Source organism: Ambystoma mexicanum, chromosome 6p, assembly GCF_040938575.1.
Source record: "Ambystoma mexicanum isolate Mex_15411 chromosome 6p, UKY_AmexF1_1, whole genome shotgun sequence".
In the NCBI taxonomy this organism is placed as follows: Eukaryota; Metazoa; Chordata; class Amphibia; order Caudata; family Ambystomatidae; genus Ambystoma; species Ambystoma mexicanum.
Window position 1 is genome coordinate 1295860845 of NC_090935.1, and position 19678 is coordinate 1295880522.

The 19678-nt window shown below is 43.8% G+C and overlaps 1 protein-coding gene across 2 annotated transcripts in view; it reads left to right on the forward strand.

Moving 5' to 3' along the window:
* LOC138511037 (uncharacterized) overlaps positions 1 to 19259 on the forward strand; it is a 183040-nt gene extending 163781 nt beyond the window's left edge. For both annotated transcript variants that reach the window (XM_069626557.1, XM_069626556.1), the window contains exons 5-6: positions 12182 to 12289; positions 18951 to 19259. In XM_069626557.1, the coding sequence (XP_069482658.1) occupies positions 12182 to 12289; positions 18951 to 19071 (229 nt within the window). In that variant the 3' untranslated portion in view covers positions 19072 to 19259. The remainder of the gene's footprint in view (positions 1 to 12181; positions 12290 to 18950) is intronic.
* Positions 19260 to 19678: the final 419 nt, after the last annotated feature.

Below are 19678 nucleotides of genomic sequence, written 5' to 3' on the forward strand. Positions count from 1 at the left end.
ATCAAACACATGTAGGTCTGGTTCGGGGGTAGGTCACTAGTCTGCATACTGCTTGGTTGACTCTATGGAGTTCTCATTCCACCAGGCGATGTTGACCTTGTATACGAGTCACCATGTCATCAGCGGTGGTTACATTGTTGGAGGGTTGCGTAACCATGGTAACCAGCTTGGGATTCTGGCCGTAAGTACAATAATAGGCACTTCGCCCTATGGTGGAATGGCAAGAACTGTTGTGGGCAATCTCAGCAGCGTCAAAATATTTGGCCCAGTTGTCTGGTGTTGCGTTGATATAAGCGTGCATGTACTGTTCAAGCATTTGGTTAGTACACTCTGTTTGGCCGTTACTCTCGGAATAGTAACCAGAGCTTGATGTATTTTTAAGTTGTTGGCATAGAGCCACACAAAATCAGTATACGTATTGAGTTCCCCTATTGGAGATTATATTTTCAGGAAGGCAGTATAAGGGATAAATCTCATGGAGAAAGGAACATGGCATTTGTGCTGCTGTGGGTAATTTTGGCATAGGTACAAAATGCACCATCTTACTGAAACAATTTACTACCGCAAGTAAAACCAATGGATTCAGTACGTTCTACAATAAAATCAGTGGTGATTGTATGGCATGGATATGGTGGTTTTTCCAATGGTTGGAGCAGCCCCACTGGTCTTTGCCTAGGTGTTGTGGCATGAGCACACAAAGGGCAAGCTGCAATGTATTAGTGTACCTAAAGGGCTAGTCCAAGCCAGCAGAATTGTTGGGAAATCCGTTCTTTGGTAGCCTCTGTACCCTGATGCCCACTGATACATGAATCATGGAAACAATGCTGCATAGCACTTCGTAGTCCCGACGGGGGCACGTACACCCTTCCTTGGTGAAACAGGAGACTCTCAGCTGGGATAGGATTTTGTGTTCATTGTAGGGTCAGCACAGTTGAACCATGGTGCATCTCTACTTGAAGACTAAGAAGAAAGGGACAAATCATCCCTGAAAAATGCGTAGCAGGGTCCAGGATCCAAGATTCAGGGTTTGCATAGATGTATCTTCCAAAGATCGAGTTAAGGCATCAGCTCTTTTTTTCTTAGTACCAGGAATGTAAGTGATCTGAAAGTTGTTTTGTTAGAAAAAGAATGCCCAATGAGCTTGTCGGCTATTTTTACATTTTAAGGATCACAGGTATTGTAAGTTTTGATGATCCATTCAGACTTCCACAGGGAATGCACTGCCCTGAAGATTATATCTCCATTTGCGGAACGCATCTTTGATAATTAGTAATTGCTTTTTGATTGCAGAATAATTCAGTTCACTTTTGTTCAGCTTTCTAGAGTAAAAGTCAACAGGATATTCGCACCTGGTGTCCAGACTGTGTTGCAGAAGGATGTCATGATGCCTACCCCCAGGCATCCGGACCAAGCCCATCAGCCCCGGGAGCAGGCATCTAGACATTTAGTAAAACCTCAGCAGCCCCGGCTAGGGGCTATCTGGGTTCAGTCCTGGTGCCTTAGGTGCCAGGCTCATAGTAGGAATCAGTCCTGGCGCCTAAGGCGCCAGCCTCATAGTCATTACTTACCTCAGGCAGACCATGCTGCAAATGACTCCAATCCAACATGAAGCCTGAAAGGGACTATTTTTCTACATGGACTATTTTTTACTCGGGTGTGGTTCTAGGGACTTCTTACCAGGGACTACTTTTGAGGCTATTTAAACCACACCCGACCAGCAACACACGCTTCGTGTTATTCTGCATCCAGCAGCATAACACTCACCGTGCCTGCAGCCTGCATCCAGTCTTCTGCCACGCCCGCCTCAAATCCGGAGCTCCTAAAACAAAGAGGAAAGAAAGGGACAAGGTTAGAAAACAAACTTATTTCTATTCCACACCTGATTCTGGATCCCTATTGTCTCCGGACCTGTAAAGAACATCATTTCTGCACGCGCCGCACCTTCAGCTGCAGCGCCGCGCCATACTCACCAGTCTTCACAGCATCCTTCGGGTCGGCGCTGCCTCCATCATTTCTTCGCCGAACTTCGGCACCTAGGAGACAAAAGAAAACCACAAGATGAGCCGAGGGAACCAACAAATATAATTCTTACCACCATAGACTTACCTGATTTACCACCGGAGGCATCCTTTTGTGACTCTCCACGTGCCGCATCTGTAAAGAGAGACAAAACAACACGTTTTCCTCGTGCAACATTTAACGGACAGCGCCGGGTAATACAGACTCTTACCTGAGCGCCACCAGCTGCCACAAGAGCATCTTTTCACAAGCCAGCTGCAAGACAAGAAAGGAAGGGGGGAAACAAGAGTGAACATCAGACATATTGAACTCTATGAACTTAATACTTACTGGTCCTCACCAGGAACCTCAGGGTCAATACTCTCCGGAACTCTCCCGAGCCTTGAAGCCAGTGAAGTAACTGGAATCGACGCGCCCCTGCAAATCCACGCAGGATGGAGAGCTCATCTTTCAAGAATATAAGGTGAGATTGCTGTGAGGGCATTTCGGAGGTGATTAGTTGGGGAGGACTGTGGGTCCACAAGTGGCTAAATCCATCTCTCCACTTGCAGGAGAATATTTCTACGGGTTAAGCAGACAAGATTAGGAGGGCAGATCCAGTCAGTCATCGCTGCACTACGCATCATGTGGGTGGAGACCGCAGCTGTCTGGGTCCGACTGACGCCCCTGTGGGAGCCAGGTGAACGTAACAAAGGACCGCACCTATGGCTCCATGTGAAGAGTCTGTCTCAACAATTAAGGGACTAGTGTCGTCAGGATGATGGTTGTATGGGATTAGTCATAAAGGCTTGGTTCAGCTTCCAGAAAGACTGCTCTGCTTCTGGATTCCATGAAAAAGAGTGTTTGGTATTCAGGAGATTAGTCAGATTGTTGGATATTTGAGCAAAACCAGGTATGAATCATCTGTAGAAGTTGGCAAAACCCAAGAACCGTTGAACAGCCTTCACACCATGTGGACTTTTCCAGTTGAAAATGGCTTCAACTTTCTTTGGGTCCATACAAATGCCTTCAGATGTGATCACGTAACCGAGAAAATTAATGGTGGTCTGATGGAATAGACATTTCTCCACTTTGGCGAGCCCGCAATGTTTGGCGTACAATGCAAATGTCTTGAATATGTTGTTCCATGGAAGAATAGAACCTTAGTATATCATCCAGATATACTCATGCCGAAAGACCCAGAAGATCAGTAAAGATGTGGTCCATGAAATGTTGGAAGACGGCTGGATCATTGCATAAACTAAAGGGCATGACAAGATATTCAAACTGCCCCAATGGTATTTTAAAGGCTGCCTTCTATTCGTCTCCCGCTCTTATTGTAATAAAATGGCATGCCCCATGCAGGTCTAGTTTGGTGAAGATACTGGCTGTCTGCAGGTTTTCAAGAATGTCCTGGATTAAAGGCAAAGTGTACCTCTCTTTGACAGAGATATCGTTGAACTCACAGTAATCTATGCTGTGTCTCAGGATACCCTCCTTCTTGGGCACAAAAAAGAGGGGAGCCCCGGCGGGTGTTTGGAGAGGGTGATGTAACCCCTTTTCCAGACTTTCAGTGATATAAGTGTATAGCTCTTCTTTCTCCACAGGTAATAAGGAATACATCTGGCCATGAGGTATCAGGGCATCCAGGATAAGATCAATACCACAGTCGTAAGAGCAGCAAGATGGTAGTGGTATATTTGCGGTTCTTAAAATACAAATTCAAGATCATGGTTTGTTTCAGACACTCCTTCTAAAGGCGAGCTGTGCATTGTCAGGTTCTGAGTATGATTCACGATAGGCTGAGGGAGTCCTGGAAGTTCCACCGATTGGTCACAGCAAGCACGAGTAAATAATGCAGAACCAAAGATCATTGTTTTTGTTTCCTAATTAATAAAATGGTTGTGTCATTTCAACCATGACAACCCCAGCACAATGGGATAGAACGGAGTTTGTATCAAGTCAAAAGAAACAATTTTACAGTGTCCATCAATATGCAGCATTAATAGAGCAGTATGTTGTAGAACAGATCTGGATGCCAATGTTGTGCCATCTAGCACCTCTACCATTGTAGCTCTGTGTTTGTCCACACAGGGGATGGTTGCAGTATTGGCCAAGCTGGGATCTATATAATTTCCTGAGGCACCTGAAACCACTAGAGCTGTGGTCGACAGAGAATTATTAAGCCAGGTAATACAGATCCTAAGAATGAACAGTGCTGCAGCTGGCATGGGGTCCTCAAAGAGAGAGACCGTGGAAGTGTCTGGGCCTGTTGTTGCTCTCTCAGTTGAGAACAAGCTGGCTAATTTCCAATTGGCTTTGTAGGTCTCAGTGGGCAATTCCCCCAAAAGTGGCCAGTACCGCAACAGTATAGACATAAGTTGTTCTTCCTTCAACGTTCCATTCCAGCTTCAGATAATGGACCCCTCAACGTCCTGAGTTGCATTGGTTCAGACGAATTCTCAGTGATGGATAAAGGGGGAACAGAAAATGTCAGAGGCATGCAGGCCCTCTGTCAGATATTTTATGTTCTCCACAGCGTTCTGCCAGTCAATGCTCAATCCTAAGAACTTTGTCAATTAGGGGTTGGAGGTTGTCAGCTTCCAGTACATGGACTAATTTGTCTTTGATTTCTTCTTTCAAACCACAGTGGAACAATCTTTTCTGAGTGACCTCAAGCCATTGTGAGTTGTCTGCTAAGTGCCGGAAATGGCTGACATAGAGGATAATATCCATAGATCCTTGACGGACATCCAAAAGCTAATGTTTTGCTGCTGTCGTAAGATTGGGTGAGCCAAACACGACCAAAAAGGCCTTGTCAAAGTCATTAAAGTTATCTAAGATTGGGCCGTTGGCTGAGAGAATGGTGGCAGCCCATCCCAATGCGTTTACAGTCAGATGACTTTGGATGTACCTGATCTTTGCTCAAACTTATTTAAAATACGATGGTCGGAACAGAAAATAGATTTTTCAGTGATTGTAAAACTCCATCAAGTAGCAGGGTACCCATCATATTTGATGGAAGGGCCTTGGGCTACTGTGCCTTCCATTGATGAGGACACAGAACCTTGGACTACAAGTTGTCACAGCGTGGCATTTTCATTATGTAACGTTGTTACTTCGGCCTTAGCTGCTGTAGTTCATCTCACAGCTCTTGTAATGCTGTCATATGAGGATGGGGTGATAGGCGTCTTAATTTGTCAATAACCATGTCTCTCTTTGACTGCATACCTGTATCACGTCCTTGGTCTGTCGTGTTGCTCTTAGGGACTGTTCCAGAAGTGAGCGAGTAATACGGGAAGGAGGGATAGCAGGCCCAAGAGTATGGGTACCTGATGATACCGGACCAATTCCCCGCACCACGTGGATGCTTCTCCTGCAGGGACAGTATGAACACTTACAGGTGAAGCAGAATGTTCTTGCAAGATGATGAAGCCTGAGACTCCAATGGATGGTAGCAGGAGCACAACCGAAGCGACAACAGGCAGGCAACACCGAAGGCAATGGTAGGAGCTGGTACCAACAGGAAGCTGGAAGAAATCCAGGGCAGAGGAGGGCAAAGACCAGAACTAAAGAGGGAGGATGAAGAAGAAAGAAAAGGAGAAAACCAGATAGGAACAGGATAATCTCTTATTATTTCCTCTCTTTCCACCATGGGTATCTCAGGGTCTCCTCTCAAATGGTTCCGTTCTTACCTTTTGCAACTGACCTACTCTGTTACCTCACTGGTCATTCTTCTCCCTCAATACTTTTTCTTTATGGTGTCCCTCAAGGCTCGGTATTCAGACCTCTTCTTTTCTCCCTTTACACTGCTCCCATTTCTGCCCTTATCTCTTCTTTCCAACTCCATTTTCATTTGTACGCTGATGACACCCAGATCTTTCTCTCCTTTTCCTCCTTTGATTCTGCTCTTCACTCTACTGTTTCAAACTGTCTCTCTGCTGCTCAGAACTGGATGTCCTTTCATGTCCTATATCTTAATCCCTCAAAAACGGAGGTTATGTTCTTCCCTGCCTCTACTATTTCTCCCAACCAACCCCTCCCTTTCTCATTTCTTCCATTCTTTCTCCCCTTTTCATTTTCTGCACGCAACCTGGGCATTGTCTTTCATCCTTCTCTTTCTTTTTCTCTTCATATTTTTTCTACTCTTGCATGCTCTTGTCGCTATGCTCTTTTTAAAATTGGTCGTGCTCACACCTAGCTTTCTTTTCATGCTACGAAATACCTTCTCTTCTCTCTTGTCTTTTCCCGCATTGACTATTATTCATCTTTATTGCTTGGTCTCCTTGCCTCCTGCCCTCTTCCTCTCCGTTTCATTTATAATTCTGTTATTCGTCTCCGTTTCTCTTTACCCATTTGCTCCTCCATCACACCCTCCATACTCTCACTTTCATTACTAACTTTTGAATATTGTCTTTTTTAACACTTTCTCTCAATTGTTTTCAAATGGACTCATGGTCTGGCCCCCTTCTATCTTTCCACCTTACTTTCTCTCTATGTCCTCTTGCACTGCTTACGATCACAGAATTGATTTCTTTTAAATCTTCCCAATCCTCCATGTGCTTTGTCTCATTTCCGCTCTTTTACTCTTCTAACTCCTAAACACTAGAATGCTCTTCCCCTGTCACTGTGTTTTGGCCTCATCTCTTCATATTTTTCAAACAAATCTCAAAACTTATCTTTCATCTTCTCTTGTCTCTTAAATTCTCTGCCTTCTCTCCCTTCTGATGCAACGTGTGCCTATGCACAATTTTTATCATAACAAATTATACTTTTTTTGGATACTTTTTTATTGTTCAGCCCCTTTGGATAAAAGGTGCTTTATAAATTCAATAAAATAAAATGAAATGCAATGAAACCAGAAGGAAGGCTTGTTCCAGGCAAAAAGAAAAGGATTTAAGGGGCAGGCCGGAGATACTAAGGAGAAGGCAGGACTCTGCAAGCAGTGAACTGGGTGAGCGCATTAAGACGTGCTTAGCCGATGGAGAGAGGGCTTTAAATACCCCTCCCCCTTTGACAATGAGGTCGGCCCCATGGCATGGTCATTGCCATGGAAATCCTTGAAGCTCTGAATCGAGATTTGTGGAAATATGTGACATAAAGAGACAGTTGGTCATTAGGAACATCAGGAGGAGGAAGTAAAACAAAGTAAAGAGATTTATGGAAAACGATGTTTGAGGGAGGAAGAGAAGTGTCAGCAAGAGGTTGGACTAAGAGAAAGGTTGGGCAGGGTGAGATATCATATGGAAAAGAACAAAGTGAGAGGGAAGCCTGGCAAAGTCAGAGATCTGAGCAAAGAGGTGGGAAAAAAGGGGTGACCATCATACATTAGGCTTCATACAGTGGAGCTGAAGCAAAGATAGAAGGATGGAGTGGAGCAACATTGCATGGAGTAGGCTATCAAGATCGAGAAGGTAGGTTCCCGGTGCTTAATTGTCCAAAAGTAGGTGTTCAAGGCGGGAGGAGGAATGAGTGGGGGAAAGGAGCTCTGAAGATGCTCACAGGAGGAGCAGGGAGAAAGAAAAGACAGCTCAGGTCCATATAGATGAAGTATTCCATGTGTTAATATCCCTGCAAAAATATTGCCATACAAAAATATCGCCATATTTTTGTGGCAATATTAAGGCATAGAAACTGCCGGGGAAACCCTCGCAACCCCTGCATTATTTTTAAAGGAGCAACCCCCGCTCCCAAAAACCACTAAAATTATCCCCCACAAAAATATCGCCTATGGCCGTTCCAGACGACCATATGTACGCTGATATTTATGGTGGGGATAATATGTAGTGATACCAGATGAAGGGACCCTCCATGGCTCTACCAATCACCAGGAGCTCAGCTCAGCTACACGCCCATGATATCAGAGCTGGAGTTGGATTTTGGTCTCCTGGAGAAGTTCCAACTATACTTCCTCCTCTTAGAAGAGGTACAGGAGACACTGCAGGTCAGGGACCGATCTGGCTTGAAAGAGTGAACAGTCCATGAAACACTCAAACACGGGAGCAAACCCTTTTTTTTAATTTATGGACATTCTTTTGGTTCTCTGTCTTGACTGGGTTTGAGGAGTCCTAGAGAAATCTACAGCTTGTAAGAAACTGTGACTCCTTCTCAAGAGAGGAGAAATTGAACAGAGATACTAGTTCTTTATCAGTTGGCTCACCTTATTTTAAGTCCTCAAATAAAGGCTTGCATGTTAACGTTTGAAATCCAGGTCTTGGTTTATTCAGTAACTGGAGATTTATCACATGCTTTTTTTCAATGAACATTTTCATGGCTATTCATTTTTTGCAATGTACACGGTTGTCATACCAGACTCTCAGTACAATACATGATGAATTGTCTCTTGTAATATTTAACTCAAACTCAATCTAATACTGTATGACCCAAGAATATCTTGGTGCAATAGTTGGGACCCAAAGAAGCAGGGCTCCACAGAGATATATATTGTGGCTTCACACAAAGAAGAATAATCTGCTGCAGACATACAATCATAAATATTATGTTATGATAATATGATTTTATAGTGCACCACATCGCCACACAAGTAGTTTTCGAGCACTGACTCTTACACATAGTGACGTTCTGTACCCGTGCCCGGAGTATCCAGTCCCTAATCTGCTGGACGAAAGAAAATGGTACGAGGGGAAGATAAGAGAATGTTAAAGCTGCAAATAGATGCAACAAACACAGAGAGGGAGGGATGTAGTGGTAAAGTATATTGTGAGGCAGCATTTGTGCATGTCAATCCTGCTAGTTGCACCATAGTTCTGAAAAATGAACTAGTCCAATAAGTGTTGTGGTAATTGTGTCTACTCTCCAAGGCAGGTTTGGAGAATTGTAAGTTTGTATGCAATATAACGTTGAATGTATGAGGGGGTTGCTAGTGTGTTCGAGTAATACTGAAAGCTTGGTGGCTTATTTGCCTGAGCATTGCTGTACGTTGTATCCCAAGGTCAAAATACAGAATGTTAATTCTGGCACTGGCAAGACTGAGAGTGGCATAGTCAAGAAAGGATGTGAATGGATGTGAATGTTGCTGGTAACAGGAGGTAAGGGAAGGGAGTAGCCAAAAGATAACAGTAAAATTGAAAAAGTCAGGCATGTCAGAAAGGATATTATTAAAGTGTTTGATCCATTTCATGGAATGCTAGACTTTATTTTAGTTCATGGTCAGACAGGGTGGTGCTTTACGTGGGAATAGGCTATAATTGTATAGTAAGTCATAGCCATCTAAAAATGACAACATTGACACTGATCGCTTTGCAGGCTGTATTTACTTAACGGTGTGAAAGGCAAAGATGGAAGTGCATCAAAGAAGATATGCAGGGCAAGAAGTGCCATATGTCTGTCCTTATGTATTGTGACAAATCTTTGGATGACGTCCCATCTCCTCTAGGCTGAGCCCTTCTCATGAGGTCAGGGAGCTAAGGTCACTACCCGATAAGTCTCCCTGGGAGCGGTACTCAGCGGGAGGATCCCATGGGAGGGGAGCCCCTCTGTGGGAGAAGTGAAGACTATCAGGGAAGAATGCAGTATGTTAGCCGCCATGCTTCAAGACACTGCTCACCCAATAATATGGATAGGGCCCAAGCACCCAGACCATCTATGTCTCCTCTTTCTTCTGCTAGTTAGCTCATACATATCAGCCTTATCGATCAGGTAGACAATACTGGCATGAAGAAGAGTGAGGGAAGAGTGAATATGAATGAATCCAAAAGTACTGACACAAGGAAGAGGAGGGTAATGAAAATCCCTACGTGGAACATAAGCAAACATTCTACCTATCCGATGCTTGAGAGTCAATTTCCCATAAACATTGATAAAGGACTTTCCACATTGTCAGTCCTGTCCCAGAGGAGCATCAAGCTGAAGAGCGAAGCCATGCACGGATGACGCACTGTGGACCCAAATGCCTGGGGAAGGAAGGCAGGGATAGAGAAGGCAGAGGAAATCAAAGACTTACCCAAAGGTTTGCGAACCCAAAGTCCGGTGGCAGGAAGGCAGCCATCTGAGTGGTCGAGGCAAGACCCGACGTGCGGAGTGAAACCAGCATGGTGGAGCCACCGAAAGCTGAGAGCAGACAGCGAGAGCCCATGGGAAGCCAAAGAAGCTTACTGGTGTTGCTGAGGACTGGAACGCTTGTGAACCAAGTTAGAAGGTACATGGAGGGGGACCGGGAAGGCATGTGGAGACCCCAGAGGTTGTGTTTGAGTGAAAGTGCAGAAGCGTCTTCCTCGTCCTATGTGGACCAAGCAGAAAGATCGAATAAGGACATATTAGGTGAAACAACACCCCAGAGAGACCCGAAGATAGAGGCCTGGCAGGATAGTGTACCAGGCTTAACTAAGAGAGAAAGTCTGCTACCTGAATATTGAGAAGCAAAAAGAGTTGTGCAAGATAACACCACCTGGCAGAAGAATGAACCAGGCTTACTAGGAGAAAGGGGTACATGTGAGATAACGCCTGTCAGGATAGTAAACCAGGCTTAACTAATACACATTACAAACCTGAGAAAGGGGCCTGGGACACTAATACTAATAATCTGAGGGGGTTGTACATGCAGGATAATGCCCAGCAGGATACTGAACCGGGCTTGTGTAAGATACATTATAAAGTTGAGACAGCGGCCTGGCAGTCACATACCGGGAAGAGAAGACCAAGAGGTGAGAAAGGTATCATTTGGCTAAGGACAGAAGAAGAAGAGCAAATGAAGAGAGAGAGATACTCTAACCAAATCCAAGAGAAGACTAGGGGAAGAGAAATAGGTCTTTTGTCACAAGTTATGAGAAAACCTGAGGAAGGAAAATATATCCTTTGGTAGAAATTCTGACAATAAGGATGCTATTAAAAGAGAGCCTAAGAAAGGCTTGGGGAAGGGATACGCCTTTCCAAACTTGTTTTTAGACCTACAAGGAAATCACCTGAGAAAGTCTGGGGATAAGAGACATCCTCCACATATGTGTGGAACAATACAGAACACTCTAGTAAAAACCAGGGGAAGAAGGATATTCCCCCATCACTCACAAACTGCTTAAACATCCTCCTGAAGAGGGAGCCACCCTTTGGAGTTGACTTGTAGCCTACTTTATAGTTTTCTTTTAAAGTGTAAGGGACAGAAATAGGTTTGGAACATAGGACAGTGGACTATTTGTTTTTGACGGATATTCTGACTGCCATCTTTAGTTTTTTTGAGGAAGGCAAACCTTCTTAGCTGTAGGGACAGGTACGGGTCTCCCTTATTTTCTGTTAAATAAAGGTGTGTGCCAACAAGCATGCCACCTTTGTGGCCCACATCTACTTCTGCACCCTTACAGTATGCATTGGTATGCAGTGAAAGTCTGACACCCTTCTGTTATGCAATGCTACTATGTTTTGACTGTTAATAGAAGACTATGTCAAATCACCCAATAGTAGTCTCGCAGCACATAGACTTGCCTTCTATGCAAAATGTTTAGGGGCAGTCATCACAGTCTTTGGCTCAACATTTGTCAGGCTTTTAAGTCTTCCACAGAGCCAGGGTCTCATTGTAGCCTGGGTAGGTTAAACCATGCCAAAGAAAAGCAGGAGGGCAGTTCCTTCTACTTTATCCCCTGAAGGCCATAATGGATAGGTGGTGAAGACAGGAAAGCTTGAGGGACGTTTTGAACTGTGGCTCCTCTGGGAGAAAATCCACAGACCAGGCTTCCTGGAAGTTCTTGAGGCCTCCTAGGAACTGTACAGGGATGGCTAGAGTGGTGTGTGAGGCAGCTCTCCTCGTGGGCTGAGGCTTGACATTTCTGCAAGCTAATCTACATAATCGAGCATTATATATGTTAGGTCATGATATCTATCCTTCTGGACCTGGAATTAAGTTACCTTGTCCTATTAATGGACGGCAGAATGTGGATTTTAGGCCAAAACAAGGATTATGAGTTTGCTTACCAGATTACTAATGCATTACTACTGTTTTGTGATAGCACGGGTGGATGCCAGTCCTGTTTGGTGGACTGTAGTTCTGCAAAAGGCAGAGGCTGACATGTTGTATAGTGTTGTGATAAATGGGTTGTGTTTCCAAAGCAGATTTGGAGAATGTTAACTTAGTATGCAATTTAATGTTGGATTCATGAGGGGCTTGGGAGTGTTTCAGGCAATCCTGGAATGTGTAAATTGTGTACCTCTAAAATATTTGTATGTCTACTTATAGGACAGTAGTGGTCAACAAGAACTGCGAACAAGACAGTGAAGCTGCCGAAACAATCAATGCTGAATCCAATGAAAACACACTCCATGAAGAAGATGGAACACTAAATCTGTAGGTTTGCCTAAAATTGTCATAAATGTGAGGTGTTCGCTAAGTAATTGCAGAAAGGAGCAGTGTGTGTCTGTCAGTTTATATGTATATTTTACAGGGCCCCCTATCCATGGTTAAGTTGGAGTCGGAGTTGGAAGAACTTTTTGAGATGCTTATAACTTTGCCACTGATCAACAAATCTTCAAGAAACATTAAAAAAAACATTTGTGAGGATCCCTCAAACCAAACTTTACTGGACTTCCAAATGTGGGCTTCCATGATCATTCCCATAGGGTATGCCCAGTGACAATTTTGGATTAGTGACTATGTCCACAGGGTTAGCAAATGCCTGCAGACCCAGCAAGGGTGCTTGGAACATGGCAGAAGGCCACGCCCCAGGATGTGAGGCCATTGGGAATGACCATGGGCTATGCTCAATAACCACAGAGTGACTGGTAAGGGATTGTGGGCATTGTGGATGGCCACGCCCTGGGCAGTGTGGCCAGGAGCCTTCTACACCATTATCCATAACATTTTGCCTGTACAAGAAAGTATGCAAAAACCCATCAGCAAAAAGTCATAACTGCATAATTTGAATTGGAACACTATAGCACTAAGCGTGGAGAAATCCATGGCAGCATGCTGCAACACCTCCTTTGAAAATATGCAGAACTGTGTTCATTAAGTTGATTTAAAGGTTTAGTGTCAATAAGCCTGTGAAACTACTATCGGGGCAATGTGGCCAATCTGCCGCCCCAAAAGACCAGTCCCCCTGGCCAATTTCGGGACATGGCTGAAGGTAATTATCAGAACATAGTCGGCACTGGCAACTTCGGGACACGGCCGAAGGTAATTATCAGGACAAAGTCGCCACTGGCAACGTCATGTGGCTTGGGGGGTGGTCTCAGGACAGGGCCAAAGGCAGAGTGACCACTGGGCACGTCAGCAAACCATGCTCAGTGGCCATCAGGTAGGTTTTATGTTCCTGTGCCATGGCATGCTTGGGCATGTTTGTTCACACACACACACACACAAACACAAAACTGAACATCATTTGGGAACACAAATACAATCTCAGTAACAGATGCATTCACACACCCTCCCCGCCTCACACACACACACACACACACACGGCCAGTGACGGTATTGGGAACCACATAAGCAATTGCAATTATCATTTAGTTTTTTTTTTTTTATTTTGTCACTTATATAGCATGCAAAATTCAGAGGCATCTAGGCGCTGTGAACTTAAGCGTACGGTTACAGACAGTGTTTGTAAAAAAAATAGGTTACAGGCGTTACCTGCCATGCATTCAAAGGGCATGGTCAGTGCAGTCAATGCATGTTAGGAAAGCCTCGCATCTTGCTATGGGGGGGCTGCATCAGGCATGCATACAAGACATAATAGGTACAGTAAATACCTGTTAGGAAAGCCTACCTCTTGTTACAGGGGCTACACCAGGCATGGATGCATGGGACATAATAGGTACAGTCAATACATGCTGGTAAAGCCTACCTCTTGTTATGGGGGCTACACCAGGCATGGATGAATGGGACATAATAGATACAGTCAATACATGCTAGGAAAGCCTACCTCTTGTTATGGGGGCTACAACAGGCATGGATGCATGGGACATAATAGGTACAGTCAATACATGCTGGGAAAACCTACCTCTTGTTAGAGGGCTACACCAGGCATGGATGCATGGGGCATAATAAGTACAGTCAATACATGCTGGGATCGTCGTATAGGGTGAAGAAATGCTGGCAAATAGAAAGTCAGAAGGGGGAGTACGCTCCACCCCTGGTCATTGTTGAATCTGCTGAGTGTGAAGCTGCATTAGTAGCAAGGTCAAGGTAGTGGGCACCATCCCTCATGCCGGCAGGATAACATTTTGTGAACACAGTGCTCTTTATAAGGCACAGACAGGGGCCTTCTCTGTGGGCCTTGCCTGTAGGGGCTGGCTTATGCCTTCCGGCGACCGGATAGGCTGTAAGACAGAACTGCGTTGCTGGTTGCTAGGCAACCAAGTAAACATCCACCGCGCTCATGGAGATTGGTTGTACCACAAACAGTGCAGCCATTTTGGTGAATGCAGATTGGCAATTCCTGTTGCAGGCTGCTCATGCAAGCCGTTTCGTGTGCCTGGAGAATGCAGAGATTAATGTACCTCATTTTGAAGTGGTTAGAATAAAAATAAATGGGCACTGCCCTATTTACCCCTAGATATAAGGAACATGGGGGTAGGTAAACCCAAGGAGTCAGAATAAGCCATGTTTAGAATGAAAGTAATACACAATGTTCTGGCTGCCATCCAAACATTAGGAAAGTAGGTGGGAGAGATGCTTCAGCAGTCCAAAAAAAGCCTTGGTTAGAAACATCATAGAGTCTGATCTTGAATGTTATCCTGTGTACACCAGTTCCCCAGGCTCCAATACAGATTGATCTTCAGAGAAGTCTGGTAACTGAGATTGTGGCCCTCCACTTCTAGTCCACTGCACAGGGAGCAGAGTAAATTACACCTATGCTGACCTCGAAACTGTGATCTTGCAACAGATTTGAATTTTGCTGCCACTCTGGACACCTTGCCAAAGCATGTTCATCTACTATCTTCACCAGACATCTAAAGCTGGGTACAAGCGAAAGGGAATGTCACTGTACAGTAGCTGAAATGGCGGGAAAGGCTGAATGTGGTGGATGGTACCATGGCTGAAAAAACTTACTGAATGGTAGCATTTGGGCTGGATACATGCACATTGCAGTACTGTTCCTGAAAAGAAAATCAAACTCTGTGACAGACCGTGTCACCCTGACAACAGTTAGGCAGGAGAAAGAACACATCTAGGAAAAATCGGTGAAAAAAACAACATTTTGGTCTAACAAAAACCAATTTCGAAATTCCTGAAGAGGGGTGGATGGGATATATGGGAACCCCCACTGTCTACAGTATAAAGTACAATATCCCACAGCAGCCCCACCTCCTGTTTTATACAGTACTGTGCATCACTTACAAATCCTCATGCTTGATTACCCTCTTCTGTTGGTGCTATTTTCTACTTGTGTGGTAGTAGAAAGATTAGCTAATTTCCTACTGAGCAGTAACATGAATGGATGGCATAGAATCCTTGCATAAACTTTTTTTCCATGCATTCACCTCACAGCCCATTTTCTTACATTTGCATGGCAGAGACCAGGGGCATAATACAACTTGCATTTCAGCCACCTCCATTCCTCTCTGCCATGCAAAGGCCCCAGCCTTTGCGCTGGCATTTATTTCCATTCCGGCACAAATGCTGGGGATCCCTATGTGGTCCAACAGATTTATGTGCCAGCAAAAAGCAGGCAGGCCTTAGTGCGATTCATTGTAAACTCTGTCTGTGTACATGGCAGGCAGCGTTTACTTAATTTGCGTGTCGGAGTGCAAAAGTGCAGGGAAAAAGGCGATATGCATGCTTTTATGCCGCCTTTTACATTGCACTTATGCACTTGACCAACATTTGGCATCTACAGGCAATGGCTCCCTGCTGCTGAATTATACGGCTCAATAAAATGAGCCCCAGAGTATGGACCTTCTGGAAGGGATGAACCATTGCTGGATTTCAGTAATGGAATACCCAGCTAATGGAACACCCAGCAATAAAAAGCTCTGTCTGATTGATGCTGATCTCTGGGCTGATGCATGAAGGCATTGCAGGAACAACAAGTACAGTAGGTACAACAGTTGAAGTATCTCACTTGTTGAAGTTGAAGTATACACAAAGAAGAACTGTAGGCCATCTTAAAAATGTGGTCCTTAAAAGGGAGTAGGGAACAGCACAAGGGGGTGGCAGAAGGTGCATAAAAGTCTGCAGTTTGTTTAATCGAATATCAATTTAAGTATAGCTCTCAACACATGGTGCCTAAATCAGGCCTATTTTCACCACCAGCCGACAAAATCTCAGCCTCATTCATACATAAGCTTTGACCACATACTGCAGGAGTCGTGCTCTCTAACTGTGTCTCTTTCAGTATTGGTGATGTTTTTTTGTTTATTTTTATTGTTTGCAGACATTAAAAAAAAAAAAACATTTAACAAATGGACAATTCCAAAATTCATTGTGGGTGTTGGGACCAGAACCCAACTCTGATTGCTTCCCACCATCAGATGTGGACACTCTTAACACTTCACAACGAAAGCTATGACCATGAAGCCTTAAGATGAGCATTAACGTAACACCATAGAAAATGATGTCCTCTGCCAAGTGACACTCGCATTCACAGTACTATGCAAGTGTCATTGTTGCTAAGAGCATGTCGGATTCTGCTTTTGTTTATTCAATGTGCTAATTAGGCTTAGTCCCTTGTGGCGAGTCAGAAGAAGGAAACTGACTCATTATGGGCATTGTAGTTAGGCTTTTATTAAACAAAACAAATAAAGCCTATCTATCGCTATTGCTATGGGTGGTCCCCGCCTACTTTAATAACTAAGGTGCTCGTCGGTCAGTCGTGATTGTCCAAGCAAAGGAAGTCCACTGTCCAGAATGACCTTCACCGAACCTAACACTAAGTGAACTAACTTAAATCAGGAGAATGATTCCCTTCTCCTCAGGTACTCCCAGTACCGGACTTTTCAATAGATGAATTATGAATAACCTCTTGTGATTATTCTCATTAAAGTATTTAATTCTTTGATTGGATTACTTGTTTTTCTTTCCTTATGTCTCATCCCTGTAGGGATTCTCTTATCACTCCTTGTTTCTCCTTTGTGACTCTTTGAGTGGTGATTTACTTGCCAATTTTCTCTAGGCTTCAGTTCATTTCTTGTGCCTTATTAAACTTATTGTGACTGTGTACAGGATGGTGAGTTAACTGTCCTCTTTCCCAGTGCAGCTTCATCGCTTATATTCCTCCTTTGGCATTTAACCATTCAACAGTTTGTTGCATACAATTATTACTCTTGGGTTCTCTTTTCTTCCAATGTAACTCTTTATCAGATTTGGTACTGGGACGAGTTAACTGATTGCTATAATCATTTGGGGTTTCCCCAGGCCTCCCGTTCTACCAATTATCTTCCAAATGACAGGAGAACCTCAGTGGGAGCCTTTGTCATTACAAATCCCTCTTTGTTGTTGAGACCAACGGTCTCCTTTCTCGTGGTTTCCCGTTCCTTCATGGTGTTGCGGGCGTCCTGCGTTTGACCATATCAACTGGGGCTTCAGTAGTATCAGCGAAGTTGCCTGGACACCGGGTCCACCAAGGATTCCTATCCTTGGTCTGTTCACCACCTTTGGATGGCCTCTGGCCCTTTTGGCTTCTCTGGCTTATCACTTTCCCAAGCTTTGGCGTATTACTTGATACGCGTATGCGGGTTTGAAACTCATGGGCTCTGGAGTATGTCTCTATCTCTCTCAGCCGGATGTCACACAGCTTGGGACCTTTCCCAGCTGATGCAAGGATTTATCTCTCTCTGTCTCTTTCATCTTAGTTTACCGATGGAGTCTTGTTTATCAACACCTTTGGGGAAGCTTGGTTTTTAAAGAGATATTGACTCTTTCTCTTTGATGATAATGTTCTATTTGGATCCCCCTCATCCTGGTAAGCACAAATTATAGTCTCTGGTATCATGGTTTCCTCGGCCCAGTATGAACAATTTACAGTTCTTGGTATTGTTGTTTCCTCATCCCAGTCTTGGTGCTTGATGGAATCTGGTATTATGAAGCATCCTGTATAGGCCATAGTGTGTGCTTCTGGAGAACTGGAGTCATTGTCCCCAAAGGGGGAGTCTCTCCCAGTGAGGTCCCAATTGCCTCTACCCCTAGGGAGGGTATTGCAGTGCGGGTTCACCTCACTAGCCTCACCGGAAGGGGATCACAATCACAAAGGTAAGCAATCTTCTCCTTCATCTTTCGGCAACCAACACCCCAACCATGACACTATTAGAAGTGAAGTTGATTATGAACACATTCACGTATGTCAACATTCATTAAACTGAGTCACAAATCTTTCACAGGGTCTGTTCTGTTTCCATCTGGTGGCTCATCACGGATTGAATGGAGGGGTGCAATTAGTTTCTCTGTGGGCATATTGACAATGGAAAAAAATAACTGAATCAAAAGTAAGTCAACAAGGGAACAGGACTCGTTCATAGAATAGGGTGCATCACCAGAGCCAGGTTTTACAAATGTTAATCAGCTCTAACAAAATCTTAAGTGGTCTTTATAGGGTTTGCCTGTATTCTATGCACAGCCAGCGCATAAATACATTTGGATGTCATTGTTTTTTCTCTGGTGCTACCAAGTCCATCACATTGCATTTAATTTTTCCTTGATGAATGCCAGTGTCAGTATTGTGGAGACGATTATGGTTATCACGAATTAATGCAATTCAATAGATCAGCTATGAATACAGGATCTAAATGCACTTGATAGTAATGTTTCTGTGTAATGTCGGTCATTGCTTCATCAGCGATGCTTCGCACATTGCCACATCCTAAGGAGGATGTAGCTCTGATTCAGAGAATGGGAACTAGTTACCTAACTACGTCACATCCAACACCATTTCACTGCATGCACAACATGGAACCTTTAAATGGAATGTTTTTGCCCTAGAATGTGAAATTGTGTCAAGTTAACTGTAAGAGGCTATTGAAATGAAATTGATAATCCTTCTTCAGTCACTGCAAATATTTCTTCGTCCTTTTAGGGTTTCAATAAAGGATGCTTTAGAATTTCCTGAAACTACAGAGGAGGACCAACGAATACAATGTCTCCTGAGCCTGCACCATGACCACCCACAGTATGAGGTCACGAATGTTGAGCTTTAGAAGTTATTACTGTTTTTTCAATCTTTCTCCAGCAGTGCTCATTAAATATTTTAAGACATTATTTGAAAGCTGTATAGATGATCATGCAAATTATGTAATGTGTTACTGGTTCAAGAATGATATCCAAATCAATGGAAAATATTGAAAGTTACAACGCCTAGTAAAATTTCAGGACACTCTAAACTTTGTACACGTGTTGCTCTCTGATTTTCCTTTGGCAAGCTTCCTGTTATGGTGACTGCTGCATTTTGAAGCTACGGAAATCCATTTAAACAGTGTTTGATTTCATGACTGCATCAATATGTCTGCCTCAGAATGTGCTGAATCAGAAAGCAGCAAATTGCTTTCTTTCATCAAGCACTGACATTATTGTATATTTTCTTTTTGTCTTTTTCAAAGCAATGTAAGTGGAATATAATACAGAAAAAAAGTGATCGATAGTTACTGGTTAGGGAATTTTCTAGTACACCTGAAAGAAAATAGATGGAATGTATGATTCTAAGCAATCAGCTGTGCACCAAATAGATCAATAACCCATAATCACCTCACCAGTAAATGATGTGTTAATAGCTGGGTATACGTGATGTGCTAAGCCTGATTGGTAAAC